This window comes from Lithobates pipiens, unplaced genomic scaffold, assembly GCF_037356315.1.
Source record: "Lithobates pipiens isolate NorthernLeopardFrog02 unplaced genomic scaffold, aLitPip1_a1.2 Scaffold_23, whole genome shotgun sequence".
NCBI classification, from domain to species: domain Eukaryota; kingdom Metazoa; phylum Chordata; class Amphibia; order Anura; family Ranidae; genus Lithobates; species Lithobates pipiens.
Window position 1 is genome coordinate 19,938,712 of NW_027507785.1, and position 16,866 is coordinate 19,955,577.

At 43.9% G+C, this 16,866-nt stretch overlaps 1 protein-coding gene across 3 annotated transcripts in view; it reads right to left on the bottom strand.

Annotated features, from left to right (window-relative positions):
• Positions 1-1,129: 1,129 nt before the first annotated feature.
• Positions 1,130-16,866, bottom strand: part of LCMT2 (leucine carboxyl methyltransferase 2) — a 71,487-nt gene continuing 55,750 nt past the window's right edge. For 2 of the 3 annotated variants that reach the window (XM_077451236.1, XM_077451237.1), the window contains exons 12-15: positions 13,145-13,245; positions 9,227-9,414; positions 6,113-6,248; positions 1,130-3,924 (exon numbers count right to left, since the gene is read on the bottom strand). In XM_077451236.1, the coding sequence (XP_077307362.1) occupies positions 3,694-3,924; positions 6,113-6,248; positions 9,227-9,414; positions 13,145-13,245 (656 nt within the window). In that variant the 3' untranslated portion in view covers positions 1,130-3,693. The remainder of the gene's footprint in view (positions 3,925-6,112; positions 6,249-9,226; positions 9,415-13,144; positions 13,246-16,866) is intronic. The other variant, XM_077451238.1, reaches the window with a different exon arrangement.

Here is a 16,866-nt window from a genome sequence, read left to right on the forward strand (position 1 = left end):
GGGGTCATTTTATGGGAAATTCCATTGTCCTGGTACTCCAGGGACTTCAAAAGTGTAATAGGTGGTTGAGAAATGAGATGCGTAATTTTTGCTCATAGAACGTCTGAAGGTACTACATCAATGTTGGTGCTCTGTATGTGGCCAGGCTGTGTAAAAGTCTCACACACGTGGTATCGCCGTACTCGGGAAGAGTAGCAGAATGTATTTTGGGGTGTAATTTGTTGTATGAATATGCTGTGTGTGAGAAATAACCTGATAATATGACAATTTAGTAAAAAAAAAAAAAAATCTTCATTTTGCAAAGAATTGTGGGAAAAAATGACAACTTAAAAAAACTCACCATGCTACTTACTTAATACCTTGGGATGTCTACTTTGTAAAAAGGGGTCATTTGGGGGGTATTTGTACTTTCCTGACTAGTTAGAGTCTCAAGAAATGAGGTACACCTGATGTACTGAAGGCCTGATCAGAAGTGATCAATTTTCAGTGATTGGCACCATAGATTGTAGACTCTATAACTTTCACAAAGACCAAATAATATATACTAATGTGGGTTATTTTTACCAAAGATATGTAGCAGTATAAATTTTGGCCAAAATTTATGAAGAAAAATTACTAATTAGCAAAAATGTATGACAGAAACGAAGAAAAAGGCATTTTTTTCACAAAATTTACGTTTTATTTTATTTATAGCACAAAAAATAAAAAAACCCACTAGTGATTAAATACCACTAAAAGAAAGCTCTATTTGTGTGGAAAAAAGGACGCAAGTTTCATATGGATACAGTGTAGGATGACTGAGTAATTGTCATTCAAACTGTGAGAGCGCTGAAAGCTGAAAATTGGTCTGGTCAGGAAGGGGGTGTAAGTGCACTGTATTGAGGTGGATAAACTTCCCTCCTAAAACTTTTTTCCTTAAAATGCCCTCCTAAACTTGGGGTGCGTGTTATACCCCAATAAATACGGTAATTGTTAAGTCCGAAATGTAATACCGACCATCAAAACATATTTAATATTGTTTTTATTATAAAATACAATTTGTTGTCTGCAGTTTTCTAAAAAAATTAAAATAAAATAGTATATATATATATATATATATATATATATATATATATATATATATATATATATATATATATATATATATATATATAAATAATTTTTTTTTTTGCTTCCCCTTCCTGGAGCCCACTGAGGGATACAGAAAGCCTTAAACCTACAGGTCATACTGTCGTCTACAGAAGGATAAGACACAAAAATAAAAATAAATGTGGACCAGCCCCGGGTATAACCACCTCTTACTGCCAGCAAACCTCAGCTTTATAGCGAATTAGTACCGCGGGATCCTAAACACTAAAAAGTTGGGACCAGTTTTTCTCAATGGACACTAAGAAAATGTATTTTTTACAAAAATCTGTATTCTTTACTGTCCATTGGATGTCACAGGAAGTCTTCAAGCTTTGAGAGGTCCAAAAAAAACAGACAGCTGAGGGCAGGGCAACACAATCATTAACAGGACCAACGTACACAGAAACTGCCTGCAGCCAATATAAACCCGCCTGAAAAGACCCTACATCTGAAGCTGGCAGCAGACGAGGTTGAAATGTCCACCTGGTAGCAGAAGATCATGTTGCAGACTTGCAAATGTGGTAAACAGAGGCCGGATGCTGAAAGCCCAAGAGGAGATCACTGCCCCGGTGGACCGAGTCTTAACAGGAAAGGGGTGATTCTGATACTTGAGACCATAAGGCCTGAACAGTGATATGTTTGAGTAACCCAGAGATAATGAAAGAGAGGCTGAGGCGCCCTTCTGGGAGATCCATCTTTCTGAAAGAAACCCTTGCTAAGAGATTAAGAGACACCTTGGGCAGGAAGGAATTTCTAAGCCTCAACATCACCTTGTCTCTATGGAAGACCAAAAAAAATGTGCTGGCAGCTCAGACAATCACTTCACAGGAGGTAAAAGCTACAAAGAAAGGAACCTTGTGGGTGAGAACAGAAAGAGGTATGTCTCTAATGGGTTAAGCAGTGGCTTTTGATGCCACCAAGCCAAGTCAAAGAGGATTGAATTGGGGGAACCACATGGGAGACCCCCCCCCCCCTTCCCCCCAACGCAAGGGTCTTAAACAAAAAAGTCATGCCATTAAAGAGGAAGTAAACCCTGATGGGTTTCACTTCCTCTTTGATTCCCTGCAAAGGTAAAGCATAATGGACTACTGTGCATCGCATCGCATAGTAATCCATTATGTGTCACTTACCTGACACAGGAGCCAGCGAGGTCACCGCTGTCCCCTTGTGTACGGAGCCTCCATCTTCTTGGTGGGTCTCGCTGCTCCGGTGCTGTCATTCAACGGAGCCGCGATGACGTCACTCCCGCGCATGCGCACGGGAGCCGCCACTCGCGGCACATCACCGTTAACACCGGCGAGCTCAGTGCGCCTGCGCGCCGCTGTCTACGGCGCATGCGCCGTAGACAGCGGTGCCTGTCTTTTGGCAAATATCTCCTAAACCGTGTAGGTTTAGGAGATATTTCTTGGACCTACAGGTAAGCCTTAATCTAGGCTTACCTGTAGGTCAAAGTGGGTTGTAAGGGTTTATAACCACCTTAAAGACAGTGGCCAAGAAGCAGAAGGGCAAATTGGCCCTTTGGACAGTAGATTCAAAAGGGTCTAAAAGGGCCCATGGCAGGTCTGCTAGAAGCCTTATCAGGTTGGCATACCACATACTGTACAGTACTTCTGGGCTAAGCCAAAGTAGTGAGGATCACTGGGACACCTTCTATATCTATCCTGCAGAGCAGGTGATGGAGAAGCTTTAAGGAATAAAAGGCATACATCAAGGTTTACTGACCTCAGGGAGCCATCAGACCATCCACTGCTTCCACCAGTGGCTTTTTGTACATAGATACAAACCTGACCAGTTTGTTATTGAACCCGAAGTCCATCACTGGTGTCCCCCACCTATGACACAGGCCCTGAAACACATCTGGGTGAAGAGACCTCTCCCCTAGGTCTAGATGCTGCCAGCTAATTATCATTATCTACTCCTGGAATGTAAACAGCTGAGAAAACTAGATCCACTCTACCTTTCTTGATTAATATACGCCACTGCAGTGGCATTGTCCAACTGATTCCAACTCAGATGACCCTCCAACAGGTAGATCCTTTGGCATGGGCACTGTGGCTTATGCATATATTTGCAAATGTGTGCAAACAAAACTATCTGTCTTTGACGTAAACTGTTAGACAAATGGTTGTTTTGCAGGCTGGCTGCTGCACATGCTGGAAAATCTTTTGTTTCTGAAGAAAACACGCCCATCCTCTAGGGATGCCAGCTGCAGATGGCTTATCCTGGGCTGGCCTACTTTTTTTTTTCAGTTGCTGAATCCTTCTGTTGGTGGCAGTATAACCCAAAGGTTAAAAACTTCCTATTTACCTTTTAAATATTAAAATATTTTACTCCATACCCAGGTTTGGAGAGGAACCTAATTTCCTAACAGAGCAATGATAAAGTGAGAAACAAGTTGGGAAAAGTGGACTTTCTTGTCTCAGTGATGCCGTTTTTCCAGTAGAGGCTGGTCAGTCTCCAGCACTGACCAACAGCCACGTCTCCACTCCACCAACATCCGTCTTCTTAACCCGTCAACCCCTGGCAGTCTGTATAACCATCACATGCTTGTGTAGTCTGTAGATTTCAGCTTGATGCCATCGGCACACCTGTGAGACCCGCCGGCCCATCTGCACCAAGGCCTAGTGGGACAGCATGACTTGGCGCAGAGCTAAGATCCACCACTACAGGCTGCGCATTAAGATGAGTCCCAAATGAGAAGCAGGTTCCACCTCCGCCCAGAATAACAATCTGCTTTGAGTCTTGAAGAAGAACAGAGCTGTGACCATGCAGCATTAGCGGCCATGTCAATGAACCCTGCAAGCAAAAAGACAGTTATAATGAAAACCTATAAAATATGGCAAATAGTGGAGGCTTAGGGGGAAGGGCGAGGAAGGAAAAGGGTCGAGGCGTATTAGGAAGGGTTGGAATGAAAGGACGCAAACAGTAGAGGGCTATGGGGAAGGTGTAATGGGAATTAGGGCAAGAGGGCAGAGGCTTATGAAGTAGAGGGTAAGGAGGGTTGTGGACAGAAGGTGCAGACTTATGGGGAAAGGCGAGTAGGATATAGGGTGGAGGATTATGGTGCAGTTGGGAGGAAGGTTGAGATCCTTCAGGTGGAGGCTTATAAAGGGAGGGATGAGGAGGGTTGAGGGTGGGCAGACGTTTTTTTGAGGATTAGTGAGAAGAATAGGGGACTGAAAATCAATGAGGAAGGTGCGAGAGGGGTTGGGGGCAGAGGATGCAGGCTTATGAGGATGGGAGAGATTGAAAGAAGGCAAACAGTAGAGGGTTATGGGGGAAGGTGTGATTGGAGTTATGGCCATAAGACAGAGGCTTATGAAGTAGGGGGTATTGAGGTTTTGTAGACAGAAGGTGGAGACTTATGAAGAAGGGTTAGGAGGATAGAGGACAGAGGATTATGGTGCAGGTGGAAGGAAAGTTGAGATACTTCAAGTGCAGGCTTATAAAAGGGAGGAATGAGGATGGTTGAGGGTGGGCACAAGTTTATGAGCATTAGTGGGAAGAACTGGGGACTGAAAATCAATGGGCAAGGTGTGAGAAGGGTTAGGGGCAGAGGGTGTAGTTTTATGAGAAAGGGCGAGTGTCACGGAACCACTGCCCACACTTCACTTGAGTGCTTCCATTAGTACGCTGCTTCCTCCAGTCTGAACCTTCAGATACCAGATATTACAGCCACATGTTGTAACCAAGAACCAGGTCGAGACTAGCTTAGTTAAAAAAAAACTGCAACATGGAACGTTTTATTGGACAAGGATACAGGCTTTTTATATACTTGAAAAGTATGTCAGTCCCCCGCATACACAATAACCCAAATATTTACCCAAAACATCCCACAATAGGTGAGATAACGAGGTAGGGCTGATTCATGGCTACACCCCCCTCCTCTAGCAACTACTAGCTGACAATAAAATAACATGTTGGTTAATGAAGCACTTAAACCAGCCCAGGCGAACAGACTGCCCGGCAACAAGGGTAAAGCAGAGTACATTATACATTATCCTATGTATAAAACACAGAACACCTTATTAAACAGACAATGGCAGGAGACCCCAGTAGCAGACTGTTTGTCTCCTATCTACAATAGTCTAAGGCAGCCCTTCTCAACCTTTTCAACACAGAGGAACCCTTGAAATAGTTCTGCAGTCTCGGACAACTGATGGTCATTGGGAAGAATTCCCTCCTTACAGATAGCTAAAAAGATCAATGGTGTCGGTGGGAACTTATCCGAGAGACAGAAATTGCCCAATGCTGAAGGAACCCCTACAACCTCTGGAGGAACCCTAGGTTTCCACAGAACCCTGGTTGAGAATCACTGGTCTAAGGCAAAGCTCATACAATGTTCCATCATTCTGATACAGTGGAAATAATGTATCATATATTTCTTGAGGGATATTGTTGATAAATAGTACTGTCCCATCTGAACGGAAGACTTGTTGATGAGGTTTAGGGGCAGGCAGAACAAGCACATGGGAAAGGTTTAGGGGCAGGCACCACAGGCTACTGGAGAAAGGGTGAGGAGGGTTAGAGGTCGGCAGCAGAGGGTTATGGGTAAGGTGTGAAGAAGGCTTGGGGGCAAAAGGTAAAGACTCGTGAGACTTGGTAAGAACAGAGGGCAGAGAGTGAATGTTTATGAGGGGGAGAGTCAAATGATAGTGGGAGGATTTAACCATAAGCCTCCATATTCTCTGGGTGGGAAGGGTAGATGAGAGTGTTCAGGCCTATAGGGATGAGAGAAGAGGATAGGGGGCAGAGTGTGGAGAACTAACGTTAAGGATAGGGAAGGTATATGCAATCTTTTAGAGAAGGGTGAGGAGGAGAGGACCCGGGCCAGAGAGTGGAGACCTAAACAAGAACCCCGGTTGCAGGTTCTGGCCGACAAGATCAATTGTGAGTGGATTGTATTTTTCCAGGTTATAAGGAATCAGCCCCCCCCCCGGTGTGTGTTCTGTGGAAGGATAGCAACCCTCAGTCACATACTCACAGTGTTAAGTTGAAATTCGCTGACTTGTCCGGTCTTCAGATCTACAACAGTCAGCCCCGGTACACCTCGCCTGTGAATCCAAACTCCTCCTACCAGAAGCAGCTTATCTCCAATCACGTGCGAGGTGTGAGCGTACCTGGGGAGAGGGCAGGGACCATATAAAAAAAAAACAAAAAAACATTAAGAATGGCTTATTCTTAAAAACAGAGCAAAGCGCTAACTTTGGTCCCCACTTCAGCCAATCAGAACCCATCTTGGTTTGTCTTCAGTAAAGGGATTTCTGGGATGCGCCGTTCAAGGCTGATATGACCGGTACAACCCAGCAATCAGTCTTATTACTTTCTCTCTTTATAAAAGGTACCATTCGGATAATCGGATATTGGCCGTTTGTCACGTGTATTCTTCCTCGAGACTCGGTTCACACTGATGTGACGCAGGAAATCCCCCACATCGCACAGCAATCGCACGGCGTTCATGCAATCTGATGCAGGTGTCGATTAACCGCATGTCAACCGGCGCACAGCGATATACGTCGGCAGAATGGCACAGACAGGCAAATGGGCGTACAGGTATGTCCCTTTAAATTTGCCGCTGTGCGCACCGGGCAGGACCTCCGTGAGTCCGATTGCGGATCCCGCGGACTCGATTGCCGCGGGGATACCCGCGATCGCCTCAAGTGGGGGGGGGGGGAGGGAGAACGGGGAGGTGCTAATGTAAACAAGCATCTCCCTGTTCTGCCTAGTGACAGTGTCACTGATCTCTGCTCCCTGTGATCGGAGCGCAGATCAGTGATGTGTCACACGTAGCCACGCCCCCACAGTTAGAAACACGCCCCAGGGCTCACTTAAACCTCACCTAGTGGTTAACCCCTACACTGCCACCCACTGGTTAACCCCTTCACTGCCAGTGTAATTTACACAGGAATCACTGCATTTGTATAGCACTGATTGCTGTATAAATGACACGGGTCCCAAAAATGTGTCAAAAATGTCCGATAATAATGTCGCAGTCACAATAAAAAAAATCGCTGATCGTCGCCATTACTAGTAAAAAAATAAATAAACGATTAATAAAAATGCCATAAAACTATGCCCTATTTTGTAAACACTATAAATTTTGCGCAAACCAATCAATAAATTGCTTATTGCGATTTTTTTACCAAAAATATGTAGAATATGTATCGGCCTAAACTGAGAAAAAAATAAAATTATATATTTTTGGGGATATTTATTATAGAAAAATTTAAAAAATAATGTGTTTTTTTTTCAAAATTGTCGCTCTTTTGTTGTTTATAGCGCAAAAAAGAAAAACCGCAGGAGGTGATCAAATACCACCAAAAGAAAGCTCTATTTGTGGGAAAAAAATGGACGTCAATTTTGTTTGGGAGCCACGTCGCACGACCGCACAATTGTCAGTTAAAGCGACGCAGTGCCGAATCGCAAAAAGTGGTCTGGTCTTTGGCCTGCAAAATGGTGCGGGGCTGAAGTGGTTAAAAGTTATCACCACAAAAGCAGGTCGCAGAACGCAGTGCGTTTGCTAGAATCGGATCACATTGGTATGAACAGCCATGCGATCCGATTGCAGCGCGGTAAATGAGGCAAAGCTTTACAAAGCAAACCCCAATCACATGCAGGAAAAATGGAAAAAAAAAATGGCATTTATGCTTGCGCATGATTGGATGGTGAAAGTCAGCAGAGCTTCCCCTCATAGCAACTGCACTTTGTAGAGAAGGAAACTGAGCTTGCAAAATGCACAGTCTATTTACATTTAGTAAAACAACCCCATTGCCTCTCTGCAGGAACTTCCTGTAATAAATACCGGTCACTGCTGCTCTCTCTCCCTGTGCAGGGTGACCGGTCTGGCCTCCGCCCCCTCCTGTAGTTTTCTGCAGGCAGCCTGTAGCGGGTGGAGCCTGGTGGGCCCCTCCCACAGCTCTGCTCCCTTTGCACAGCGATGACGTCATTGCTACATTTAGAACGTAATATCTGCGTTTGCAACGGGATTTGGAGGCACACAAAGGGAATTTATATATTTCTGGTTACTGATATATATATATATATATATAGCAATGAGTGTATGAACACCTGACCATCATGCCTCTATGAGACTGAAAAAAAAACCCTCTAAAAAATTTTTAAAAAACCTCCTAAATACATAATCAAAAAAGCTCATGATCCAAATAAAAAAGGTACTAAATACATAAAAACCTCACCCTCTATAAAAAAAAACCAAAAAAAAACAAAAACAAAAACAAAAAACAAAACCCCATAATACATCATCAAAAAACCCCACATTTCAAATAAAAAAGGTGCTAAATCATAAGAAATCCTCTCTCTAAAACAAATATATACATAAATAAATAAATAAAAAAAAAAAAAAAAAAAAAAAAAACACGCTCCAAATTAAAAAAGTGCTAAATACATAAAAATGTCACCCTCTAAAAAAATAAACACAAAACTCCTAAATAGATAATTAAAAAACCTCATGATCCAAATGAAAAAAGTGCTAAATACATAAGAACCTCACCCTCTAAAAAATAATAAAATAAAATTACATACATCATAAAAAATGGCAATGCTCCAAATAAAAAATTGCTGAATACATACTGTAAATACATCACCCTGTATAAAAAAATAAATAAATAAATAAAACAAAACAAAAAACTCCTAAATACATCAAAAAACCTCATGCGCTAAAAAAAAAAAATTAAAACAAGAAAAAGCCCACCCTCCAAATAAAAAGGTGCTAAATACGGTATATAAAAAAACATCAACTTTAAAAAAATAAATAAAAAATCCACCTAAAATAAAAAATAAATAAAAAAATAAAAATAAAAAAAAGACACCACAAATAACTCTACCCTCTAAACAAGAGGCCCATAAATACAACCAAAAATCATCTTCCATATTTAAAACAAAAAAACAAAAAAAAAAAACACACAAATCTAAAAATCCTTCTTTCAAAATAAAAGAGACCCAACATACATTCAACACCCCCTCCCACAATCTAAGTCATTAAAAATAGATAAATACATTTCAAAAGGCAGATATTTATAGAACAGCACTCAGGACATCAGGAGTGGGGGGAGGGGGGAGTCTAGGGAACCCCCATTACCTGGGAGTGAGAGGGGGGCTCGTCTCCAGCTTCTCCCACTCGAAATGCGTTTGCCGTGGATGTAAGATATGAATTGATCCTGTGGGAAGGCCGGATTTGAGGAGACCCCCAGATAAAACAGCTCCACCCTTCCATCCAGAACAGCTGTGACTGTGGCACCACGGAGGAGCCGCGCCCAGAACCCGCACCTGCAAAACCAAGCGAGAGAAGAGCGGCATCACCAATCACATTGAACTTCCCGATGACCCCCAACATGTCCGGCTTTCTGAAGAATGGTGGGGGGTGCTTTATTTATTTGTCCATGAACCCCCTACATCACTGCAGGGTCTTGGGGACCAGAGAAAAGAGATGGTGAGTAGCACCGGACACGGGGGATCCATCACCCCTGAAATTGTAAAATGTTGGACGGGCTCTGAAATGGGGGAGGGGGATAGAAAGGGGCTGCTGGTGTGGTGAGTATTCACAATCTTCTATTGCAGGAGAGTGCGGCTTGGAGCCCTTAAAGACCTGTCAGGGTCTCATTGAAGTGGATCTCCTCACCCATCAGTATTTTCTTTTTAAACCCTATATACAGATCTTTTTTCTTAAATTCTCCCCCCCCCCCCCCCCCCCCCCAAGTCTTGTGGCATTATTCCCGGCTCTTCTACTTCTTCCAGCATTGGCGGGAGGTGGGCATTCTTATTCCCGGCTCTTCTACTTCTTCCAGCATTGGCGGGAGGTGGGCATTCTTATTCCCGACTCTTCTACTTCTTCCAGCGTTGGCGGGAGGTGGGCATTCTTATTCCCGACTCTTCTACTTCTTCCAGCGTTGGCGGGAGGTGGGCATTCTTATTCCCGACTCTTCTACTTCTTCCAGCATTGGCGGGAGGTGGGCATTCTTATTCCCGACTCTTCTACTTCTTCCAGCGTTGGCGGGAGGTGGGCATTCTTATTCCCGACTCTTCTACTTCTTCCAGCGTTGGCGGGAGGTGGGCATTCTTATTCCCGACTCTTCTACTTCTTCCAGCGTTGGCGGGAGGTGGGCATTCTTATTCCCGACTCTTCTACTTCTTCCAGCATTGGCGGGAGGTGGGCATTCTTATTCCCGACTCTTCTACTTCTTCCAGCGTTGGCGGGAGGTGGGCATTCTTATTCCCGGCTCTTCTACTTCTTCCAGCGTTGGCGGGAGGTGGGCATTATTCCAGGACTGAGCGGCTCTCACGTAATGACATATGAGCAGCGCTCAGTCCAAGGGAACCATCAATGGTGATCATTGCCACTTACCAATGGTACCTGGCACTCCTCTACTGGAAACTGTGCTATACCCAAACTTCATCTATATCTTTTTTTTTTTTTTTTTTTTTTACACAAATAGTTTTCTTGTGGTGGTATTTGATCAGCTCTGGGTTTTTTTTTTTATATTTTTTTCTATATAAACGAGAAAAGACTGACAATTTTTACAAAATAAAAAAAAATAAAACACCACACAATATTTTTTACTTTCTGCTATAAAACATATTCCAATAAAACAAAAACAATTTCTACACAAATCTTGGCCAAAATGTATTCGGCTACATGTCTCTGATTGATAAAAAAAAATCCCAATAAGCGTATATTAACCTGTTCCCGACCAGCCGCTGCAGTTGTACGGCACGGGCAGACGAATCAACGTTATGTTACGCCGTTCCTTCTGGTGGCCACTAGGGGTGTGCGCACAGACACCCGCAGCTCGCTCCCGGAGCTGATGCGAGTGCCCGGTGGTCTCGATGACAACCTGATGACCTGCGATCACTCGTAATGCGGCGAGAACTGGGATCTATGTGTGTAAACACAGAAATCCCCATTCTCGGAGGGGAGAAGAGACAGATAGTCTGTTCATACATAGCATGAACAGCGATCTGTCCTCTCCCCTAGTCAGTCCCCTCCCCCCTTCAGTTAGAAACACAAACAGCGAACAAACTTAACCCCTTCGCTGCCAGTGACATTTTTACAGTAATCAGTGCATTTTTATAGCACTGATCGCCGTATTAATGACAATGGTCCCAAAAATATATCCAAATTGTCCGATATGTCTGCCATAATGTCGCAGTCACAATTATAAAAAAACAAAAACAAAAAAAAAAAAAAAACGCAGATCCCCGCCATTACTAGTAAAAAAATAATAATAAAAATGCTATAAATCGATGCCGCATTTTGTAGATGCTATAATGTTTGCGCAAACCAATCAATATACGCTTATTGTGATTTTTATTACCAAAAATATGTAGAATATGTATAGGCAACGGAGTAAAAAATTAATAAAAAAAAAAAAAAAAAGGAGGAGATTTATTATATTTAAATGGTCACTCTTTTTTGTTTATAGCGCAAAAAAAAAAAAAAAAAAAAAAAAAAAAAAAACGCAGAGGTGATCAAATACCATTAAAAGAAAGCTCTATTTGTGAAAAAAAAAAAAAAAAAAAAAAAAGGACATCAATTTTGAGAGCCACGTCGTCAAATAGCAAAAAGTGCTCTGGTCAGGAAGGGGGCAAAATCTTCCGGGGCTGAAGTGATTAATTTAGGGTTGTGGAAATTAAATATCAATTCCTTGATTAATCTTTTTTTTTTTTGAATCGAACAAAATTCTTTTGATCGGTACTCACCTGTCCAACGGCTTCCGGGTCTTCAGGGAGTTCCATTGGAGATCCGGTAATGTCACGGACATCGATGTCACCGGACTCCTCTCCCCTTCCCCAAGTCCCTCCGTCTGCTAACGAAGGGAAGGGGGGAGGAGTCCGGTGAGGTCGAAGTTTTGATTGAACGTAACGTGTACGGGGGAGGAGCTACACGTGACGTCACCCGCTGCTGCCCTACGGAACTAACACGATTGTCGGCTTTCCATGCTGTGTTTTTATCATCTTTATGTGAGTAGTTTGTGTTTGAACACAAAAATTAAATCTTATACTTAAGCGGTGAGCACTTAGATCTTTTCTTTCTACCCATGACCTGACGTCCTTTGTGAGATCTAAGGAGACCTGAGAGAAGTTTATGGTCCATGTTAACCCTTTTGATACCGGCTTGCATGACCACCTGTTTGCACAGGGATCCATGCCATAAGGTGAGAGTGATTAGTTAGACCGGAGGTGGAGGGATTGTCCCGCTACTGTGGAAAAAAAAAAAAAAAAAGACTTACGTCAGTGCTACAGTTTGAATTTAAAACATATTTGTGTGAACTGTGAAGTTAAGTCATGGATTGTGGAAACTAACTAGTGTCGGGTGATTGTATATAGTGTATACCACATTTACCACTGACTAACGCAGAGTTGCAATGCAAGGAGATCAGCTAAAAGTAGTTGGATCTGTATGTGCGTTATAATTAATTGAAATTAGTCGATTAAAAAAAAAAATAAAAAAATAGATTTATCAAAACACAAAAATTGTAATCAGTAACAGCCCTAGATTATCTGGTTTGCATGAAAGTCATAGCGTCTACAAGCTAAGAATCATTGGCCGGGACTTGCTGCTAGGCTCTCAGTGTGTACGCGGGGGGGGCGGCAGTATGCACACGCGTGTGTCCTAAAACTGGAAACAGACAGCGACGTACGGGTACGTTGCTTTACCATGCACAGGCCACTTCTACACCAGTACATTGCGGGTGGGCAAGTGAACATTTCATTGACCACTTATGGAAACTAACATGGTTGCACTGACCATCATCATAAATGGGCAGGTCCTCCAATGCGAAGCAACACTGCAAACGCTGCTGTCTGCAATTATTTTCTGCCCCTTTTTATCATTATTCATTTAATTCCATCATTATTACCGAAAATAAACAGCCCTGCAGGTTTCACCTTATTTACTAAGCTAAGGAAAAATGTCCCTGCAGAGTGAACATTTGCCTTTACTAAATCAGCCCCATGGGGTGAGCATGCCGTTTGCATCTCTTAGCACTTCAACACCTACCTGAACCCAGCGTAGCTCCTCCGTCTGGAGAAAGAGGCCGTCTTCCCGCAGGGCTGCAGACGGCACAGAGCGACCTCCAAACACAAAGACGTATCGCTGCCCTGACCGTGGATGGAAAGAACAATGGTTATTTAAAGAGGGATTTCACTGAAAAAAAAAATGATTAAAAGCCAACAGCTACAAATACTACAGCTGCTGACTTTTAATAAATGGACACTCACCTGTCCCGAGGGTCCAGCGATGTTCGGCAGCCGAGACCGATCGATCTCTCGGCTGCTGCCGCCGCCATTCTAGGTGAGGGAATCAGGAAGTGAAGCGTTGCGGCTTCACCTCCTGGTTCCCTACTGCGCATGCGTGAGTCACGCAGCGCAATAGGAATGGTTTGCGCCGTCTCTGGGACCCGTGTGTGTCCCAGTAGACAGCGTGGCGGGACAGGAAACAGCATAGACTCCCGTGGGTGTCTATGCACGGAAGTGGGCTGGAACCCCGCTTTAATGTAAATATAGAGGCTGGATTGTACAGCAAAATCACCAAACACCCTCTACAGGAACATCTGGATGTCTCTCTTGAAATACAATGGGGGTCGATTTACTAAAACTGGAGAGTGCCAAATCTGGTGCAGCTGTGCATGGTAGCCAATCAGCTTCCAGGTTGGATTATCAAAGTTTAAGGGTCGGTTCACACTAGAACGACTTGTTAGGAGACGTAGCCGCCTGACAAGTAGCGTCCCGTTCTGTACAATGGAACCGATCTAATCGGAGCGACACAAGACGCTCCGACTTAGAAAAAGGTTCCTGTACGACTTTGGGGGCAACTTGCATTGACTTCTTTACAGAAGTCGTTTTGCAAGTCGCTGCAGCGGTCGCGTCTGGGTCGCCTGAGGCAGTCGCGCTGTAAGTCGTGCTGCCTCAGTGTGAACCGGACCCTAACTGAACAAGCTGACGTTGGAAGCTGATTGGTTACCATGCACAGCTGCTGCACTCTCCAGTTTTAATAAATCAACCCCACTGATTGGCCAAAAAGTTGATGGACACCTGACCATTACACCTATGAGACATCTACTTCCAAAACCATAGTCCTTAATATGCAGTTGACCTTCCCCCTTTGTGATTACAGTGGCCTCCCCTCTTCTGTAAAAGGCTTTCATAAGATTTTGGATTGCGTCTGTGAGAATTCATGTCCATTCAACCAATTAAAACATTTGTGAGGTCAGATACTGATGTTGGATGAGACGACCTGGCTCACAAATTTACATCTCAAAAAGGTGTCCTGCAGGGTTGAGGTCAGGGCTCTGTGCAGGACACTCCAGTTTATTCACACCAAACCATGTCTTTATAGAGTTGGCTTTGTACACAGGGTGTGGACCGTCATGCTGGAACAGAAAAAGGTCTTCACCAAACAGTTACCACAAGGCTGGAAGACCACGATGCCATTGTATATGTAGCCAAGCGGTTAGCCCTTCTGCTTGGCATCACTGGGGTCGTTGGTTCAAATCCTGACCACAGGCCTACCTGCCTGGAGTTTGCAGGTTTCCCTGTACCTGGGTGGGTTTTCTCTTAGTACTCCAGTTTCCTTCCACACTCCAAAGACATGCTGGTAGGTCAACTGGCTCCTGTCTAAAGTGGGACTAGTATGAATATGTATGAATGTGAGTTAGGGACATTAGATTGTAAGCTCCTTAGGGGGAGTGACTGATATGAATGTACAATATATATGTAAAGTGCTGGGTAAATTGACAACGCTATACAAGTACTGTACCTGTAATAAATAATGTAACGTTAACAGGACATTCACCGGAAACCCCTAAACTCAATTATTTAGAGGGGGATTTCCACGTACTCGTTGCCATTTCCTGTATTCTATGAGGAGAAACTGATTAACACTGTTCAGAGGTTTGTTTTCAAGCAACAAAAAAATAAAAATAAAATGTTGGTCTAAGAGCCGGTTCACACAGCGGGCGATGCGAGGCGACACGACTCGCCTCGCTCTCGCAAGTCTGCCCCGTTCTGTACAATGGAACCGTTCTGAGAGGAGCGACTCGAGTCGCTCCGACTCAGAAAAAAGGTTCCTGTACTACTTTTGGGCGACCTCGGGGCGACTTGCATTGACTTCTATACAGAAGTCATCTGCAAGTTGCCGCTGAGGTCGCGGCAGGTCGCGGCAGGGCAAGTCGGAGTCGCCTCGCCTCACCTGCAGTGTGAACCGGCCCTAAAGTAAACAGAGCATAACAACCTGGGTCTGCTATAATACAGAATCAGTTAAAAACTGTATTATACAGGGAAAAAGGCCCATGCAATTGTTTATGATACACAGTCCTTTAGCAAAATAAATGGTGATCCAATGATGGTTTAGATCTACTTTAAAGCAGAACGCTAGGATCCTGCCCACTCCAAAATGTTTGCTCCCTTTTCCCAAATACATTCCAATTTTTCAATAAACAGCTCACGTTAAGGCCTCACGTAAACTTAAGCTCATGGTTTTCCACTCTTGAATGGGATATTTAAGTTAGCGTGGTGGCGAGCTAGGCCGCTGTGCCCCGATGACGTCAGATGTGACAAAACGCAAAGGGCGGAGCCAATGCTTGTGACGTCAACACGAACGATGTAACCAGGAAGTGGCCAGATCGAATCCCAGGAATGAATGAATGAATGAATGAAATACTTGTATAGTGCACAATGCGAACTGAATCGCCTCTAGGCGCTGTGGCGAGCTTTGATCATCTGCTAAAAGAGGAAGGTCTTGAGTTTTTTCCTAAAAGCCAGGTGATTTTCTTCCAGGCGGATGTTGATTGGTAGAGCATTGCATAGCCGAGGCCCTTGGACAGCGAATCTCCGATCACCCTTGGATTTATACCGGGCTTTGGGCACGAGGAGGAGGTTTTTGTTGGCTGATGGAAGACTGCGGTTTGGTGTGTAATGATTTATTTTCTCCATTAGGTATTGCGGAGCTTCTCTATGCACACATTTGTGGGTGAGGCAAAGGGTCTTGAACGTGATCCGATTTTTTATGGTTAGCCAATGTAAGCTCCTCAGGGAAGGAGAAATGGATTCCCAGGGTTTTTTTCCTGTTATCAGCCTTGCCGCCGTGTTTTGGATCAGTTGTAATCGCGCAAGTTGATATTGTGGTAATCCTATGTAAAGCGAATTTGCGTAGTCCAGTTGTGAATTAATGATTGTTCCAACTACCTCTGCTTTGTCATTCTTTGGGATAAAAGGGATGAGTCTGCGAAGCATGCGAAGGACTGGTATCTAATACTATTAAGTGCTTGATGATTTGAAGTTACATTTTTTTCATAGGCAGGGTGCAAAGCCAAGCTCATTGAGGATAATTGGTGTCAACAGGAGGATATCTGGAAGGCTGCACTCCAAAAAAGGACCAACTTTAATTATGCACGTGAACTGCAGCATGGTTACCAAGACCATACAGTGGTTTAACAGGACAGATTCCACTCAGAACCGGCTTCACCATGGTCGACCAAAGAAGTTGAGGTCACGTGCTCAGCGTCATATCCAGAGGTTGTCTTTGGGAAATAGATGTATGAGTGCTGCCAGCATTGCTGCAGAGGTTGAAGGGGTGGGGGGGTCAGCCTGTCAGTGCTCAGACCATACACCGCACACTGCATAAAATTGGTCTGCATGGCTGTCGTCCCAGAAGGAAGCCTCTTCTAAAGATGATGCACAAGAAAGCCTGCAAACAGTTTGCTGAAGACAAGCAGATGAAGG